Source organism: Harpia harpyja, chromosome 11, assembly GCF_026419915.1.
Source record: "Harpia harpyja isolate bHarHar1 chromosome 11, bHarHar1 primary haplotype, whole genome shotgun sequence".
NCBI lineage: Eukaryota > Metazoa > Chordata > Aves > Accipitriformes > Accipitridae > Harpia > Harpia harpyja.
In genome coordinates, this window is record NC_068950.1 from 4,779,576 (window position 1) to 4,799,585 (window position 20,010).

Below are 20,010 nucleotides of genomic sequence, written 5' to 3' on the forward strand. Positions count from 1 at the left end.
AGCAGCAAATGTGTACAAAAGGTAAATAGGTTGTAATTTCCATGACAGGAGATCTTTGACTCGGCCATTTCTGAACATTTCAGCCTGAAAACCAAGTCAGAAGCACATCACAGAAGTCAGGGCACATCCTAAACAGTGGATCCTATCCTATATGGAAAGAAAGCTCAAAATAATGGTTTAAATGATGCTGAGTCAAGTTTGCAGTTAGGTATGCCTTGTAAATTAGGTGGAAAAAGGTGTTTATAGAGCCAAGGAAAACTACTAAAGATACATTGTAATGATTTTCAAAATCATGGTTTTTTAAGAAAAAATTGTAGGTGGCTGTATTTCTCTTTTCTTCATTGAACTCAGGCTATGACATGCCTATTTTATTGCCTTCAGGTACCATAGCTGCATTTGGGCACTTTTTATTTTTTAGGTTTCTTACTATCTTGCTTATTTTTATTTGCTTTAAAATATTCCCATCCAGGAGCTCTGAGCACATGGATAGTCCATTGATTGGTTCCACTTTGCACGAGGATAAGTGTCTAAATCCCCACCCACCTTCTGTGTCCTGAAACTGCTCTGATTCACTATGATGGAACAAAGTGCATTGCCAAAAGGAAACACTGTCTGTTCTCCTACAGCTTAGATGAGAAGCCTAGCCTGGCCAGCAGCCAGTGACTAGTCTGGGAGTCATGGTAAGTAAGAGGTATGAAAGAAAAATCCTTTTCCTGCTGCAGGTATCTGCACTTAGCTCCCAGAACACAACCGAGACATTAGTGCTTGCTTTCACCTCGCTCTCTAGATTTGGCTGTTGATTTATGGAGGGGAAGCTGACTGCCGTTTAATGCATTACCCAGAGACCAACTTGAAACAATGGGATAGCTGCAATTCAGGAATATCCGGACCAAATGAAGCACGTCAGAGAAGATTTAGCAATTCATGTTCTGTATGTTGGTTTAGAACGGTTTTCCTGATGGGGGAATGAACGTACTGGTCGATGGATGGACTGCCTTAGTGTTTTGTGATAGGCTTCATTATTTCTAATAACGGCATTTGTTATTTATGTAGTAATCCAACTGTAATTCCTTATAATGGCACTGTGTCAGGGGACATCATCTTTGCAGCTGCTTTCCTCTTTACTGTGGCACTGGAAACAGTTTTGCCCTGTGGGTACCTGTCATCTCAATGGGCCATCATTCCATTTTACAGTTGAGTGACCTCGGTTACGCTGTGGTGCTCTGTAGTCTGCAAAAAGCCCAATCAACCTGTTTTGGTTTTGTGCGTTAAATATCGTGTGGGATTAGTTCCAGCTGCAGTTTTGCTGAGATAGCTTGACTTCCAGTTTAGCAGTGACAGTGATTCATAAATCTTTACAGAGAAGCCTCTGACTCACGATTTCAGGATTACCAGCTGAGGCAGTTTGAGATGTTGCCATCTCCAGCTGTTTTTTTACCACTGGTTTACCATGATTACCCTACCCATGGCAGCAGAGTAGGCAGAAGTAACTGTGTGTCAGTGTCTCAGTTGCTCCAGCTGCATTCCTAGTTTGGTACTGTAGTCCAAGCCCATCTCAGTCCCTGGTATTATCTAATACACTGGGCAGTGAACCCACACAGCTGATGTGTGGGCATCCGTTCCTACTTCCAAGTCTGCTGTGGCACAGTAGCTTTCCACACAGAGGCAAGATGGACAATTGCAAATAGAGAATCTCATCCACCTAAGTCCCAAGGCTCTAGTTCATGCCAAGTCCTATGCTGGTGTCCACAAATACGCTATCAAAGGCCCCCTCATTCTGCTGGCTCTCAACTACCACAGCCTTCCCATCTCCAAAAAATATATGTTTCAAAGGACCAGTGTAGTCCCCAAAGCAGGAGATGCAGCAGGGAGCTTAGATCAATTCTCTCCCGAACTGCTTACTGAACTCCTCAGAGGAGAGCATGCAGTGAGTCCCACTTGTTCTGTGTTCTTACACAAGCAGGTCATAGCAATTAGGCTGTAGGGAACGACCTGGGAAAATATCTTGTACAGTCTGAGTTACTCAATAACCAGACCTGTTAATGGAGAAAGTACAGAAGAAGCAACACAACTGAACCCCACATTAGGAATCTAAGCTGAAATTGTTTCAGGTCGAGGAAAGCCAGAGAGTTTCATTTTCTAGAATTTCCTTTCTTAGCTTGTTTCAGCATGCTTTTCAGCCTCCTTTAACAAAAGAGGTCTCAAACATTAGTCAAAATCACCAGTTAATGATTCTTTGTCAAGCTTTTATCGTTTTTACTTTCTGAAACATACTAGATTGGAAGAAGCAGCACAGGAATAAGTTAAAGTGGAATTCAAAACTGGTAGCTGATGTAAACAGATGTTAGAGCAAGAAATGGGCAGGGTAAGTAACTGAATGTCTTTCCTCTTCATTATCTGCTTTCAGGTTTGCAAGTGTTAGTGATCAGATGACACGAAACTAGTGCTTAGAAAGATGTACAGGACCCGACACACTCGTAAGACTTGCTCGTTCTCAAATCCTGCACATTGATATCGTAGTTGTGTCACATGTTTTATTTAGAGAAGGAAAGATAAACTGTTCTGTTGTTTAGGTGATTAAAACATAACTAAACAACATGGCTGCAAATATTGGTGCTTCTGTGTGTTTTTCTGCCACTGAGGAGGCTATTGGAGAGTGGGCTGCTGCAGACTTCGTTGAAGCAGCTCCTGCGTCCATGTTCTAGAGGAGTAACAAAGCTCCAGTGAAGGTGAATGGAAAAAAAAAAAGATATTTGACATATAGCAGAAACCCCCATGTATTTTCAGCTTAGCTGCATCACGCTGTCATAGCTCTTCTTGAATGTGGAAATAGACATTTATGACATTTAGCAGCATCATGGGAATTAATCTATGTCTGATTTGCTGACTAGGGAAGTACAACAGAAAGAAAAACATGAGCTCTCTCTTAAAGCATGTGCAGTCCTTACATAGCATTACACACTTGGTAACTCCTCAAAAATGGTAAAAAAAAAAATAATTAATAAATCAAGCCAGACTATAACATCAAGTGGTTCCAATAGCCTTTTCTCTCTATTTCCACTCCAGGAAGACTTTACTTGTTCTTACAGTTTTAAGAGTCAGCTAGAGATGTAGCCAAGCACCAAAACAGGACAGAAACTGACGCAGAGATGTCCATCATGGCATGTTTTCACAGAAATCATTGTGTGTGATGGCTTCTCTGCCCTGTAATTTAGCCAGTGTTAATCCCAGAATAATTTAAATGTTCATCTTGGTCAGCTCTGTGTGGAGACAAAGTACAGCAAAATCTTGTGAGGTCTTTACCGAAACACCGGACAGTGTTATTTTTAAACTTTGTAAGACCTATAGTTTGTAAGTCTTATAAAGCAGGGCTCTTTAAGTCTGCCCATCTCCATCCTTAGAACTTCTGGTTAATTTCCTTACAGGTAACAGTTAACTACCAGTTATCTAATTTTAAATACTCCCCCACTAAAAACGCTATTTGGTGTGTTAGAATCTATTCTGATCTTTGTGGGACATGTAATTAGAACACTTTTTCTAGCTGGAAAACTCTCCTCATTTTCATTGTCATCCGTGCGAGAATGACTTGATTTGAAGGTCAGGTTTTCTGCAGACCCACTTGTGCTGGAAGGAGACTCTGCATGCCACTGCCAAATTAAGCCGGAATGCTTAGATGTTTACCAGCACAGGGAAGAATTTATTTTCCAAGATCTTTGTGAGATATTGAACTAGAAGAAAGCAGTTACTAGTGCGTCAGGCCAACAAATGTCTGTACTTCTTACCAAAGAAACGTTGGATCGCTGCTTTCTCACTTAAAAACAGCTGGTATGAAGAGGACTATGTATTGAATGCAGATGAGGTAACAGATGCTTAAAATGCTTTAAAGTCTCGTTATCTGATTTAGGGGTGTAATCCAACATATTGCTGGTCACCTGATAAGTGCTGAGTTGTTTTCTTTAAGCTTCCAGGATCAAACTTAGCAGGCATTGCTGTTCAGTTTCCATATAAAAATAATGTGGGGGTGAGGGGAAAAGTTGGAAGTGAGAACAGGAAATATAGTCAGCTAGAGAGTGGGTTAGCCAACAGCAAGAGACACAAGATACGGTCAGAGGATGGCACCGTAACATTTTTGGGGAAAGAAGTGTGCTTGAGCAGTTTGTTGTTACGGTCTGTAATTTAAGAATAATGTTCCACAAGCTTGATTTTTTTATTGATTTTTCTCTGGGTGTTGCTGCCAGTTATGAACAAACGGTCACGAGGAATTCAGAGGTAGTTACAAAACAATAAAGTGGAAGACATTGCAACATCCTCCCTTCCACAATCCATTTTCTGTTTCGTTTACGTTGGGCCAGATGCAGCTAACATCTCCATCCCCTCCTCTCCCTCTGCTCCCCCTCAGTTAGCGAGAGGTGGTTAAGGTCCGGTTCTTGCGAAGGCTGCAATGCCACAGAGGGGAGTTCGACTTGGAGAGGAGATCGAGCACTTTCCTTCCCATTAGCATGGGAGAGAGCGGTGGGGTGCACAGCACCTCGCGGAGCCGGGTCCTGAGAAAATGAGCCCCCCTGCAATCGCATGTAATCAGCATTTTGGTGTGCAGCGGCTTTCTGGAATTCTTTTGTGAGCATTTTCTTCCTCTGCTGACCCCTTTCCCTTGCTTGCTTGCTGGAGCCTTTGAGTGGTGGATTTATCAATTTATTTTTTGCTTAGCTTCACTTTTCTCTTACAGAAGAGTTCAGCGCAATCTGATGTTTCTTTGCAGGATGGGCCACTTTCACAGCCTGTGTGTTGGGAAGGCGTGCTGGACGGCATGGCTTATTTTCCTTCAGTTCCTATTGTGCTTGGATCAGTCAACCTTAGGGACAAGGAAGTGCACAGTACAGCTCAGCTTTTGTAACTCGTAATTTCATTTGGAAATGTTATCAAAACAAACAGATGCCAGCGGAATGAGCGTTAAAACCTGTGCAGAATCTGCTCTGTCAGAAACGAGTTCAGAGTCAGTTTTGCCTGCCTAAACATTTCGCCCAGCAGCTCATTAAAATGGATATATTCAAAGGAGACTTTTCCCCCCCGATTAGATCATTCCTGTGATAAGAGCATTAACGAGCATATTTTCCCATAAATAAAATGAACGAGCCTCGAGGGCAGGGAAGGTTATTTAGCCTGCAATAAGTTATATCCCACTCTCGTCCTTTAGAGAGTTGCGAGTAGGGGAACCAGTTCACCCCTTTGCTGTAGCTGAGAACAAGCCCGAGAACGGCCTCTGACCAGCAGAATTGGCAATTTGGGATTTCTTCCAGCTGTATGTTTGTGCTGCACGCTGCTTTATTTTGGGTATAATCCCTGTGGATTCAGTACTTAGCAAAATCACTGGCCAGAGCTCACCCAGAGCTGTGCTAACAGCCAGGGCAGCCCTCGGGGTGCTGCAGGAGGGACAGGGGAGGCCCAGCCCCAGTAGCAGTCACTTTTGCCAGCCTGTTTATTTGAGCTGCATGCAGCTTTGTGCTTTTTGCCCATGAGCTATCTGTGTTTGAACCAATATTTACTCATGGCTCTGTGTACTGAGACAGTCAGCAATCCCAAGTGAGAGCGGAGCTGGAACCAGCCATCAGGCCAGCTTAGCAGCTCAGGTTGTTTACTTTTTTTTTAAAATCCTCTTGAATTTCAGGCTGGTGAAAGGTGGCAGCTTGACAGCTCTGGTGAGCCTTTACCTACGCAGCAGGTAGAGCAATGGCAACGCAAGCTTCCCCTGCAGCATATCCCCCTCTGACCTGCCCACCTGCTGTGCCAGGGAAGCCCCTCTGAGCAGTGGATGAGGAGCAGACCCCTGACCCATGCAGGCCTTGGCATCTCCCCATCTCTTGCTCTGTAAGCAACAAACTGAAATCCAAAGACAACCGGTGCTATAGGGATGTTTATAAGAGATTGTCAGAAAACTGCTACCAAATAAGCCACCAGGTTGTCAACCCACTTAGGAGTGGAGGCTTTAAAATGAAGGCAGCTCTATTTCATTGCTAGAATTTTCCAGTTTTCCCAAAGGTTTTTATTTATGAAGTCGTTGTAGGTACAAATTAACTTACCCTGCCTCCTGTTTGTTATTAACTCTAGAAGAAGCTGAGATTTGAAGGGCTCATTTCTTACCCCACTGGAAAGGGGTGACTCGGTGCAAAGCACTGCAATGTTTTCCAGCGGCACTCCCGAGAGCATTGCGATGCCTGTCCCTATGTTTCCGAAGTAACCAGGCTTTAGGGGAGCTATTTATTCCTGCATGTCCTGCTGCGTGTAAGCCCAGCAATCTCATGCAGATACCCTAAATCAACCCACAGGGCTTCCCACTGCAGAGGCAGGGTAGCCTAATCTTTGGGTAGTGCAAAGGTGCACTTCCACTCAGAGCTGAGCATGGGCTCGTAAGTCTTAATAAGACCAACAGATTTCCTAAGGTGCTAGAAAATAAAGAGGTGGCATAAGGAAGGCAAGAAACCTTGAAATTACCATTAGGGATTGGACCAATGACCTAGTTAGTTTGATTTCCTGCTTACAGTGAGTTTTACCAAGTACTTCAGATGACAATCTGAAAACCTACTTCTTCAGAGGTGTATGCAAAGAAAGGGAGCAGCTGTGATTACAGAAAATAAACTGTCTGGACAGGAGATAAGAATTAGTTCTGAAATTTGTTTTTTGTTCCTCTGGACATCCGATCCCTGTCTAAATGTTTGTCCTTTCTTGTGTCAGAAAGTTTCCATTTTGGATTGTCTAGTGGGTATATCCTTTCAAATTGCAATGCAGATTGTAATGGTGCTCTGCCTGCCTGGTGCTCCCCTGGACTTTTGTACTACAGCACATTAATTTCTTAGCTTGCAGTTCCTTATTCCCTGTGATGTTTTCATGTTTGTTTGGCTTCACACACAGACATATCCTCGATATCTGGCTGCCAGCCGTCAGGCAGCAGTGGAAGCCAAAGATCATGTACTATCCAATTGGGCTGTCTCAGCCCATCTTCAGACTCATTGAGCTCATTAGGGAGGAAAATGTAATCAGCTATCCTTCAAGGAACAGGATGTGACAGGAAGTAATGAGAGTCAGCAGGTCAGTCCTTAACAGCTGTCAGAACAATGTGCACAGTATGGCAGCTCTGTAGTTCTGCTAAATCAAGTCCTGGGCTTAATGGGCTAGAGTATGCACATTAAAACTGATCCCTGTAGAGATCAGAGCGTGTCGCGGTGGCGGCAGCAGATCCTACACCATCCCTGTGACCACTTGTATTCATTAGGGAAAATAGGATCCGTGTTTTACGTGTTTAAGCTTCCAATGCTACCTCTCAGTCTTTACAGCCCTCGTTCTCCCTTTGGAGGCTGTAACTTACTGCGCTTGTGTCACTGTGGATTGGGAAACTGAGGCAGGGAGAAAGGACCGGCCTCAGGCTGTACAGAGGCAGAGCTGAGACTGGGGCTGAAGAGGTCTCACACCTCTGCTCCCTTCAAGCTGCCTCCTTTGACCTTGAATCCTATGGAAAATGGACTGGGAGGTTTAGGTCACTTTTAAAAGTCTCCTCAACATATCTTTGAAATAAATAAAATGTTCTCTCGAACCTAAATTATCTGTCCTTATCCTGTCTCAACTCTGATTGATAATCCTCTTTGTTGCCTTTAAAAATATTTATGGGAGATTATTCTTTGGCAGTAATAGTCACGTTTAATTCTCTTTTTTATTATATTGGGCTTTTCTTTCAATGGTTTCCTGATGTCTTGCCGTTTGGTATTGTTAGGTTTATGTAATGCGGTTTTAAGATTTTAAATGGGTTCAGAAATATGCTTGCTTGTGGTAACTGGATACTTTTCCCCATGAACTGTTACGGAGGTGGCTGCAAGTTATCAATTTATACAAAACTCTCTTTTTTTTATCGTTCTCATAGTGATGTTGATTGACATGACCACCGCCCTGGGCCTCTGCACAGCTCTGACCACCATCGCTGCAGCTTGTATGTTTGTCAAGCAATGCTAATGCGATGGCACTGAAACTCTGGTTATTTGCATCACTATTTTTGCATCACTACTCTCAGTTTCCCTGGGACTTTAAAACTCTTCGAATTTTAACAACGAGCCTTTCCTAAGCCTCGCATGCAAAGCAATGCAAATAAAGTTTAATAATATATAAGGCTTGATTAAGCCTTTATCGTTCCAGTTTAGACTGTAATACCGCAGGCTGGGACCGAGGCGTTCAGACCTGCATTAGGACTGGCGTCTCCAGGTCGCTGTGGGGCGTGGAGGGCCTGTTGGGTTTGTGCTGGCAGCTAGCAGCAATTCTGCATCCAGCCTTGAATGTCGATCAGAGAGGACCATGTCGTCTTCCTCTTGGTGCTGAGCTTTGTATCACAGAGGGTATTAGTTGCCATTGCAGAAGGCCATATAACCTATACTCCTGCCCCCAAAAAAAGGATTAACGTTTCAGGAATCATTCCTAACAGATGTGTCTAACCTGTTCATAAAACCTTTCGGTGATAGAGAGGCCAACATTTCCCTGCCCAATCTCTTCCAATACTTTTCTGTCTTTGCTACTCCAAAGTATTTGGGCTTTTCCCCCTTAAATTCATGACTGCTATTCATCTTTCTGTTACCATGGGCAAGACGACAGTTTCTCTTCAGTCTCTCCTCATTGTATTCATACAGGACACATTCAAACTCTTTTTCTTCGGCCAAAATACTTCTCGCAGCAGTTCCGATGAGACCTTTTTTCCATGACCTCCAGGTATAACAGCTGTGACACATTTGTTTGGAGGAAACTGTAAGATTAGGAAAAACAAGCTGTTCTTAATTTTCCTTGAAAATAAGCTATTGTTGTAGCTCTCCAAGATCCGTGCTCATTATAGTACTTTGAAAAGTTACCAATCTCAAGGCACATGCAATCCTAGGGAAGTCAGCTCATGTATCTTCTTTGACTGACTTTTCATTTGGAAAGATTTCAAGAGCTCTTGACACAGCTTTATGGGGACATTGAGCACTGGGACTTCCCCATGCTGCAAGGATTAGATTCCCAGTTTCAGACACCTATGGGTGGGATGTCTTTACTGATGGAGGCATAGGGCTAGGAGAGACCTTCTGAGTCAAATCCAGACCTGCTATCCACACGTGGTCCTAGGATCCCATGCATAAAGGTACAGTGCTCCACCCTCACAGCCTCCAGTGTGTCCCCTGCAAGGCCATTCCACGAGCCAAGTGCTCTAAGAGTTATGAAGCTCCTTTTTAATCCCAGTTATATTTATTTGTAGCCGACTTTTTTTCCAATTGGTTTCATGCCAACATTGTCCTTATGCTTAAATAGATGTCTCAGCTGTCTCTTGGGTGCTCTTATGTGTAGCAATCCTACCATTTCTGGCCTTTGTTTTGTTAGGCTAAGCAAACTGAGATCGTCTTCTGTAAAAGCTTCCTTTCTCCTTGTTACGCTTCTTGTCAAGGAAGTATCTCAGCCATCCAAAATCTTTCCCACACAAGCTATATATGTAAAGCATCTCTCCACAACGACCTAAGTGCCATCAACTCTTAGGTAAAACCCAACTATTTATAAATGCATTTGCTGGATGTTGGAAAAGGAGCTAAAAAAGCACACACATCCAAGCAGAACAAGGAGCAAAAAGCTTGGCATATCTACCTGGGGGTGGTTATAATTCTATGAGGATGTTAGGGCTTAGGCTGTTGTGCTTCATGAAAGGGCTGTTGGAGCCTCAGCACTGGATCCTGTGATTCATTTGGGTCTCTGCTTTGATGTTTTGTTGAAAGCCTTCTTCAGTGGTCTGGCAAAGGGATACAAACCGGCGTTGGTCTGAACCACTGGCTCGGTAGTATCTAGGTGGAAGGAGTTTGGCACAACCTTACTCTGCACCACAAAAATGTTGCTTAGAGATCTCCCACCAGGCGCCTGGGCCTGAGTCTGTTTAGCTCCTATGTGCTGATCTTCAATAAGGAACTAAGAAAATATTTTTTTTTTGTGAAAACTGGTCGCTTTTCATCTTTCTTCACACTCAGAGCTAGAGGTCCTCCTGACATGGTTCCCATGAGACTGGCGGTATGCTCCTTCAACCCTGCATGCTCCCACCAAGCAGCGAGTTTCTGAGGATGGTGGGTTTAGTAGGCACCACTCAGGGAAGAGGTGCCAAAAGGGGCTCAGAAAAGATGCTGTGACTTGATGTGCAAGAGCAGCAAAGCTGCCAGCCACAAACTTGCACCCTGCTGTTCTGCAGGTCCCCGAGATGGACATTTGAAAGCTCTTTTAGTTGCAAAAGCCTGGAGCTCATATTTTGGGCAGATCTGTGCTATAAAAAATTGTTGAGCTTTTCCTAGCCCTGTGTAGGTTTGACACCTGGGCAGGGGACATCTGAGGGCTCAAGCCCTGTCCTCCTTCCTCCTGAGGGGGCTGTGGGTGATGCTCAGCACTGAGGAACTCCTTGCCAGTGACTGAAGTATGTTCCTCCATCTGAAAGGAGTGGAGATAGGAAGGGAATTGAGGACAAAGAGGAAAAAGGATTGTGGTGAGGCTTTGCTCAACTTGGGGATCGCCCTGCTGTTCTTCAGGGCTCGGGCTCCATTCCCCAGTCTCATGCCCCCAGCTCCAGCAGTGTTCAGCCCCCTTTGGGCTGTGCTGTTGGGGAGACGGTGCTGAGGATGCCCACGTCCCCTTGCTGCCCTCTAAAGCCTCTCAGCACGAACACGATACCAGCATCCATCCTCAGCACGAGCATGCGCTCTCTTCACAGGGAGCAATCCTGCTGCCGGCTGGTGTTTGCATGGAGGATGGGGAAGGTGGTCGCCCATATCTGTAGGGTGCTTGGACACCCTGTGTGAGTAGAGGGGCTGGATCCCAGGAGAAGCCAGGCTGATGGCACGAGGCTGAAGCAAGCACTGCTGCGAAGTGACGTGGCCTCCTTCCTCCCCCAGCCACCCGTCTGCATGCAGAAACGATGGTGCCACACCAGCAGCATCGAGCGGTGCTTCCCCCTAAACCCACACGCTCGTTTTCTCTGTGCCAAAGCTGCCCCGTCCCCTCTCCCCTCCCCAAACCAGCCCACGTACCTGGGCACGGTTGAGGCTGCGCCAGGGCTGAGTAAGGGTGACTCAGAGCTGGGTTCAGCCGTCCCCTGCCCGTGCAGGGAGAGGAGCTGGAGCGGGTCCCACCTCATGGCGTTAGCATCTCTCCCCCATTCCTCCTCCCCGTCACCCAGCACCTCGACTCCTCACCACTGGCGGGTGGAGCAAGACTAAACTGGTCTCTGCATGCATATCGCCTTTGTCTGGTGTGGGTGAACATAAACTGCTGGAGGGAAGCATTTTAACGATGAAAACCATGCGGGGCTCAATTGTTCCCTGCATCCATGGAAAATTACTCCTGCTCACTCTCCCCTTTGCTTGAGCAGCTCCAAAACATGCTTGTAGGGGAGGGCAAGGAGGAGGGAGGTGTATGTGCCTGTGGGGTCAGAGCTGCTGCTTTTTTTTTTTTCCTGCCTCTAAATGATTTATTCTGAAAGACTCTCGCCTTTGTGTCATTGCGAAAAACACACAGCAATCAGAAAGTGTTTTGGGGCCAGCCATTTAAATGTCACTGGGAAAAGAATAGAAAGAAATGAATCCCTGACATCCCAGTGATGCGGCCCCATCCCCCATCCCTCCCTCCCCTTCCCATCTGGCAGAAGCAAAAACAGATGGGAGAGGTGGCCGTGGTGGGGCCGCAGCGGAGGGTGCTGGTCCCACTGCCCACATGGGCTACGGTCCATCACTGCCGGTCCTGAGCACCCACTGGGCACGAGCTCCCCTGCGGCGGGGGGCACTTCCACGGGCAGGGGAATGGGCAGGAACATGGAGGCACACGCGCTGGCTGTGGGCACCGCTCTGGTGCTTAGGCTGCCAGTTGCCATCCCGTGAACCCACCCCAGGAGCTCTGTCCGTCTGTCCCCTCCGCGGCTCTCATCCTTCGGGGCTGACTGGGCACTCTCCTCCTGCCTCTTCCCCTTGGATTTGCTTTGCCATGGTGCTCCATTTTTCTTTTTTTCACCTTTTTCAGACTCTGCCTTTTTTTACCCGAATTTCTGGCTCATTTGCACACCCATGTCCTTGATTCTTTTCCTTCTCCCTTTTATATTTCCCCCCTCTCTCCACTCCTAGTGCTGCCCAGCTTTGCTCTTTATCTCCTGCCCTTGCTCTCATTGTGTTTTCTTTGTGGTCCTGACAACAACATCTCAGGTGTAAGAAAAGGAAAATCCCAGTGATACATGGCCGCAAGGCTTTCATGAGCAATCAGGGCTGACTGGGCTGACTTTTTTAATTCCCTGTGCAAACCATGCCTTCCCTTGCCACTCTGCGTTACCCCTGCACTCCCTTCCCCACCCGATCCCTGGTGCTGTGAGACACGTGCCGGTGCCGCCAGCCACCTTCAGTTATTTGCACTGCGAGGATGGAGGTTGGAAGGTTCAGGGCAGAAACCTTCCCAGGAGCTGGTTCTGTGCTGGGCCTGGATTTGTCCCCAAAAACCAGAGAAAATGGGAACAGATGTTGCAGGTCGGCTGAGCAATAGCTGCCGTAGCCAGTCACAAGTGGTGAGCGCCTGAAGGAGGAAGGCAGTGGCATGGATGGTGTATTGTGAAAGGGATTAAGCTAAATAAATGGCAATTATAGGCTGGGTGTCGAGGATGATTTCTGATTGTGGGATGTGGTAAGCAGTGGATCATATCTCAAGGGAGGAACAGAAAAAACTGTTGTTTGGACACTGGAAGCTGAATGGAACAAAGCTCTGGAAGATACTGTTGTATGGTTGGGGTTGGTGGATTTAGGGTTAAACCTTGCAACAAAAATGCGAAGTACTCTAGTAAACTCATCTAGGATCTTCTACAACCCATCTTAGTGAATTTATTTACCTTTCTGTGATGTGGGGAGCACGGCAAATATTATTCCCTCTATTTACTGAAAGGGAAGCTGCAACACTGCAAGGCGGTGGGATTGTCCCCAGTCAGAGCCCACAGCAGGTCCAGACGCGGTGCTCGGCCTCGGTCAGCCTCTGCCTTTGCCCTAGACCCTCCTGCACTATTTTCTCCAGTCTGTGCGCTTCAGCCCCATCCTGTTGCAGAAATGCAACGGGCTGCCCTGACAGGCTGATCTCCTCTCACCTGTGGTGTGAGCTGGTGCTTATCTTCAAACAGTCCCCTTGCATCGGTGTTCCTGGCACCTGCAACACTTTTTGCACCTAAGAGTCTTGAGTTGGGCTTTTTTGCATATATTCTTGCCTTTTTGATTTGTTTTCTTCTGCTTTGAAATCCCTCTTGTCCACCTGGTGTCTTTCTGAAATGTGGTAAGAGCCTTCTTCCCAAGGCGGGGATGGAACAGGAGGCAGGCTGCTTTTCATCCCAGGTACTTAGCTGTGGCACTGCAGCCTGGGGCTGCCCAGGGGGATGCTTCAGGGATGTCACGTGAGCCACCCGATATTGCCATTGCGGTTCCTTTCACTCTCTAGTACTCAAATTCAGGTTTGTTGCAAAATCTGATGCCTATAGCGACCGAGGAAAGGAAGGGAGCTGGAGGCATCTCCTTCTACAAGCAGGGAGCCGCTCCTGTCATTCCCCTCTATTTGTTCACTTTTTTCCCCCAAAACCTTGAGCTTTCAGCTTTCTCTACCCTGCCCAGGCCTGGACAGGACAGCAGGGAGCGATATTTAAAGCGTTTGTGAAACTGCAGCTGAACTTGAGTAGCTCTGCAGTGACCTCCTCTCCCTTCTTGGTTTTGAATTCTTCATGTCCCTCTTTTCCACATAAGTGGAGAGCTGCTCTATTTAGGGACTGGTGAACACCCCATCAAAGGCGCCTCCAGCAACAGGTTTCTGTGGTTCTTAAGTATTGCTCAGGGTCCCAGTTCACTGGCTTGCTCATGGTTGCTAAAAAGGCACCGGAAAGATGGAGTGGGGATGCAAGGCTAGAGCCAAGCTCATCTTAGGTGTGGCTCTCAAGCCAGTCTCTTTTGCAAGCAATTGCTCACTGCAGCCTCCCTGCTGCCTTCCCCACAAATCCGGCAGCCTCTCCCTTCTCGGTATTGGAAATTATTTCACTCAGAAATCAAGAATCATGAAACTGAGGTCATGGGACCAGTTAGTTACGTGAAGGGAACCAATCCCACAGCATTTTTTCCATATGAATAATACCGAGAATCCCTTTTTGGGCACACGTCGCATCCCGCCATGGGCATGGTTACACCGAGAGGCATGCACAGGGCAAGAAAGTCGGAGCCCCAGGGAAACTGGAGAAACGTTCCCCAGCAGCGGGTGGGGTGCAGGGGGTTGGTACTGGTGTAAATCCAAAGTAATTCTATCAGTTTCACTGGAGTTAGACCAGAAGTTATGTCCATGTCACTGACATGGCAGCCTTGACAGTTTGACATCTAGGGTTAGAAGCCTGAAGGACACATGTAATTTAAGCCAATGGGGAATTTCATGGCTGTATAAGACCAGTGACCTTCATGCCAGGAGGCAGAAACCGGGGCAGTAGCAAAAAGAGCAGCTGGAGCAGAGCATGGGTTAGATCCTCCCATCCTGCGCTGCCCAGGAGTTTATTCACTGTTTTCTTGCTACACCTCTGCCTTCGCCTCATTCAGTTTGTAAATCACCCTCCCTTTGCACAGCCGTTGTATCCCGAATTGGCAAAAGTTACACGACTTTACTGCTCATGCCATTTTCTGGCCTGTTTATGTCCCGTAAATTAAGTCAATGATGAGCTTGGCATGGGATCTGGAAGTTTTTCACAGCAGGATCATTTTCTCCCCTTTAATTAAACATTACAGGTTCCTCATGAATCATACTTCATGCTGTTAAACTTTTATGAAAAGCCTTAACATAGTAATTTATGGGAAATCTGTTTTGATGTGCAGATCTGGGCCTCACTTCTAACCTTGGACACAATTGCAAAGCTCCTGTAAATCATCTGACTTTCCTGGATTTGCATCTACCCTGCAACTGCAAGTCAGCGAGCACAGCCAGGCTGAGCAGGCGTGCAGCGCTGCGGCCGGCTGACCAACTTGCTGAACTTGGGCTCTCGAGTCTAAACTTGGGCTCTCGAGTCTAAACTTGGGCTCTCAAGTCTAATAGCATGGACCCATCCTCCAGGCAGGTTTTTAAACCCTTTTGCAAAGTAGGTCTTCACTTGGCTCCTACCGCATCCCATGGCAGTGAGATCCATGACTCCCTTATGTGTCTTTGCAGAAGACCTGTGCTGGTTTTCAACCTGTTGCTTGCTAATTGCATCTGGGACCCCAATTTTTGTGCTTTGTGAATTGGAGAGTAACTGCTCCCCCTCTGGAGCTCTCTCAGGTTTTTGTTTCTCTTCCAAGCTGACATTTTCCTCTCTTCAGCATTTCCTCGTGTAGAAGCTCTGCTGTAGGCACCGTTTGCTCCCAGCCTTTTTTCTCACTTATCTGTGTCTTTTTGGAGGTGGCCAGAGCTGCTGGCAGCAGTTGAGACATGGGTGTCCGGGGTATTCCTGCAAACACAGCATGGGCTTTTCTAGCATCATCTCTGCACCACTCGCAGCAATTCCCTAGGATGCCTTTTTACTGTCGTAAGCTCTGAGCTGACATTTGCACAGTTACATCCACAGTGACTCGAAGATCTCTGAGCAGCGTTAGCTCATTTACAGCCTATTGTTGCAGATGGGCTATTGTTTTTTAAAGAACCAAAGTGTACCTGATCATGCTATCTGGCACCCCACCCCTCTTTCTCATAATTGTAGAAAGCACTGACCAGCAACAGATAAACTGGAAGGAGGGATGGCTCCCTCCTAGATGTCCCCAGGATGGCTGGTTTTCCTGTTTGAGTGGAAGAGGGAGATGCAGGTCCGCACGTCTGTGCACGGGCAGGCAGAGCTCTGCTGTGCAGCACCCACGTTGGCAGTTAGGCTGTCCTTGCCCACCATCTTGCCTGCCTGCACCCCAGCCGGGGCACCCTGCTTGTCCCCGCCAAAGGATGGGGTCAAAGGACAGAAATCAGTAGAAAGGGTCCTCCGGTTCCTCTGGGCACAGCAGAAGTCATCTCACGTGATGGTTTGAGCAACACCATATTTCAGCTGCTGCCCTGGTGCCTTGTCCCACACACCAGCACGATGCTCTGGTCCAGGGACAAGTCAAGTCATGTATCACTGGGGTAGGATGGTTTCAGACAGCTCACTGCTCTCATCAGGCACGAGGTGCAACGGGCCGTGCTCTCAGAGGGGTGTCCGAAAGTTGTTTTTTTAAAAAAAAAAACCAAAACCAAAACTCTTTGCAATGTTAGCTTATGTAAAACATATGCTTGGCAGAGACAACCACATGTCCAATCCTGACGTGGGTGTCAGATCATTTCCACCCCTTTTCCACAGCAAGTTTTTTTGCCTGTTATTCCCACTGCTGTGCCTACTTAGTCCTATTTATAGAGCGCCTTTCATTGGAATCTCTAGGCTTTTAACCTTTATTCTTGGAAAATTATTCACTTCTTGGACCTGTCGTGGAGCAATTACTCACCAACGCTCCTCCCCAGCCTGACTTTAAAAGAAATTCCCACGAGGCAGCCCAGATCTTCGAACCTCCCTGTAGCCAAACCCTGTCTCTGCCTTGTGCTGTGACCTGTCTCAGCTTGTCCCGTGGTTCTCAGCCTGGCTCTGTTGTTCATTCACCTGCAGAAATGGTTTGCTGCCTTTGATGCTTCTCCGATGAGATCATTCACCTCCGAGTACAGGAGCAAAACACTCCAAATGGGATTCTGGCGCAGGCTGATTGGTTTCTCCAGACATATTCCTCATTCTCTTGCTTATCACCTGCTGGGCCACCACACCTTCTGTCTCTGGTCCTGGTCACTGTAGGACAAAAGAGCCCAGTGGTGACCATAGAGCAATTTGGGGGTGGTTGGTCCTCCAGCTGGGGATAGCTTCTGTGGGCATGAAGGGGGGGACTTGCCTCTTCCCCCCCCCCCTCCCCCCCAGCATTTCTATAGCACCCTCCTTGTGTTATGTAGGGTCGGAAATAATCAGCGGGTTGTTAGAGGTGGGTGTCACTACCAGGCTTTCAGGGGGTGTATGAGATCCATCCAACCCTGCAAGAGGCTGATGGGGATGGAGGGGGTTCTTCCACCCCACATCTCTGGAGGGGCAGAGGTGGTTGAAGGGGAGGTGTCTTGTGCTCTCCTTGCTTTTGCTATTAAAATCCGTGCATATCTAGAATATGGAATCAGCTGCATCACTGCAGAGACCTGGGACTGGCTTGGAGACCATGCTCGGCTGTGCTGATGAGACCTGGCTCCTTCCCGAGATGCAGAGGCTTGAGCCTGGCAAACATGGTATTTGGAGACGGGGAGCTGCTGGTGCCTAAGACTCCTGCAGCATTTCCTACGGAAAGAAAACCTTCGTGGTTTTGAATGGCTAATTTGGGGCCTAACTTGGGGCTTGAGGAGGAAATTCTTTCAGGCTGCTGTTTGCATTACACTGGAACAAAAAAAAAACCAGCAAAAGGACTCAGCTGGCTTTGCTTTCATAGCTCCCAGCATGAAGCAGGCTGGGCACATGTGGGGCGAGGAGGAGGGAAGGGAACTGATGAAACTATGGGTATGTCTTGGAGCTGTGTTGCAAGCGTGCATCCCTTTAAGGGGCTTCACTCGTGCCCCTGAGACACCACTCGAGGGCAGCCACGCTTCAAAGTCAAATGCCTGCCCCAGAGCTGGGAAAAGACAAGGCAATTCCTGCCCAGTGCCCTGCCAAAACCCCCCTTCCAGCTGTTGTGCCTGGCTTTTCTTCCCAGGATGGAGCCTACACCCGGATCCAGGTCCCTGGTCCTTTAGTTGGGATGTACGACCAAAGTCACAAAATCTTCAGTGGTCAGTTGAGGAGTCCCTAGACAAGAGATGCGAGGGTGCAACTGGGGGACAGAGCCTGGCTGGCTCCCACCTTCTCACTTGGTGCTGGGAGAAGGCTATGGAGCAGCTCATCTCCTGCTCTTCTGCCCATTCATGCACCAGTGTTGCCATTTTTTGATAATTCCATCATCACTTTAAATAGTTGTTACTACCAGAGCCCGCAGGCTTCTGCCTCAAGTCCTCGCTGGCTGCGCATGCAAGCAAACACCGGCACGCTGCCATTTCCCGTGCGTGTCTCTGCATCTACCTGCCCCATCCTGGGGCGCATTTCATTACTTTGTGCCTTTTTGCCAAGAAATACCAGACTGGTGTCGTAGACGATCATGGGAACTAATTCAGTCTGTGCCGAACATTGCTGCTGTGATCCAAGGCGTGATCATGGATGGAGGGCTACGTCCTGCCCCAAAATACACCACAGGCTGCTGAAACCAGAGTGAGAATGAGGTTGTTAGGTTTCTTCAGGAGGGAAAAGAGAAGGGTCAGTAGTCAGAACAAGCCTTGATGCTCACATTGCCATGTGGTATTGGTGAGAAAACAGCATAAAAACCAGGGCAGTGCTCCAGACTGAATGATTGTTCAACTCAGGAGCCATCTGGGTGGAGGTACTTGTCCAAGTCCCTTTAAAGACCTTCCCCCAGCCAGGTGGGCAGAGCCTGCTTTCATTCAAGGAGCCCGCTTTCATTCAAGGTTCATTCTTGAATCTTCTGCTCTCTCATTCATTAAAAAATTCCACCTAAGCTTGTATTAATCATGGCAAGCTGGTGATTGCAGCCTGGCTTTTCCAGGACATTTGCTTTCTTCTGGTGATGGCAGGGAGCTGTGAACAAGCATCAGTCCTAAAAACAGGCCTTTATGATGCCAAAGAGCCACAGCTCCATAATTTCCTCATAAATCTAGCATAACCCCATGGATTCAGAGAAGCTGCCTTGGATTTATGCTGGCAACACTCTTCCTGACCTGCAACCCAGCATCTCGAGCGAAGTGTTTGCAATTCAGCAAAGCGCTTGCAGGCTGCGGGTATTAACGATGACCCTCGAGCATAAAATACAGCGGCATCTCTCCTCTTAGTGCCGCACGGATGGGCTCTGCGCAAGCTCCCGGCCGCGGGTGCCGAAAGCAGAGTGATGCTCCTGGTAGGCTTTTGTGTTTGTGCTACAGGGCGGAGGGGAAATTTAATTGCTTAGCTGCTGACCGTCAGCTCCAGCCAAAAGCACACTGGCTCCGGTGTTGCAGAGCAGGGTGCTGGCTTCCCGGGCTCTGGGTGCTTGGTGGTGGGGGGTCAGTAGAAGCTGGGTTTATGGCAAGGGGGGATGCTCCATTCTCTATCTGTCTCTTCATCTGCTTGTCCTTTGCTTCAGCCAGCCACAGTCATGGGTTTCTTGTAGTTTGGTCGCAGCTGTGGGGAGTCTCAAGGCTTATTTTAAATATGTTGCATGCTGTTTGAGCAGGACATAGTTCAGGAACAAATGACCAGCAGGGACATTTTGGGAAAGGACTAAAAAACATTAAAGATCATGAGCTTTGATGTCTTCTAATTTAGCCCAGGAGGATGGGAGCTGAAAGCCCTACAGTTCCTACAGACCTGCAAGCAGGGCAGATGCAAACAATTATTTATTTGCCTTGTTGCAGTGGAATTGCCTGCACTGGACAAAACCTGGTCTGCAGGATGACACTAAGGATGGTGGGCAAAAAGGAAAGAAAATGGAATAATTAAGAATGTGGCTTGGGAAAGGGAGTTTGCTGCTATTTTGAGGCCTTGATGGTTTGGTTCTTGCTTGTTACTATTACGTAATGTATTTCATTTGGCATTACTTTATGCAAGTAGGGAGAGGGAAAGCTGGAGCAGAAGGGAACATCATTCAAAAACCTTGTCCCCAGGTCCCAGCCTTTTCTGCGCTGCTTACAATTAACAAAGTAGTTTAGAGACCAGCTAAAATTTTGGAGAAGGAAAGTCATCATCGAAGTTTCCAAACCTTGGAGAGATGACAAAACACATCTGTGAGGACCCCAGCAAGTGCCTTGCAGGGGCAAGCAGCACCAGAGCAGACAGTCCTGGTCTTGTCAAGGGGAGGATTTTTTATTAAGAAAGCAGAACCCAAACCTCTCCAGCTT

General features: G+C 47.3%; 1 protein-coding gene across 4 annotated transcripts in view; it reads left to right on the forward strand.

Moving 5' to 3' along the window:
• Positions 1–62: 62 nt before the first annotated feature.
• The window catches only part of LOC128147886 (junctional sarcoplasmic reticulum protein 1-like), a 32,665-nt gene continuing 12,717 nt past the window's right edge, over positions 63–20,010 (forward strand). For 3 of the 4 annotated variants that reach the window (XM_052801083.1, XM_052801084.1, XM_052801085.1), the window contains exon 1: positions 18,962–19,031. In XM_052801083.1, coding sequence (XP_052657043.1) covers positions 18,977–19,031 — 55 coding nt within the window. In that variant the 5' untranslated portion in view covers positions 18,962–18,976. Of the gene's footprint in view, positions 197–469; positions 681–18,961; positions 19,032–20,010 lie in introns of those variants that run through there. The other variant, XM_052801086.1, reaches the window with a different exon arrangement.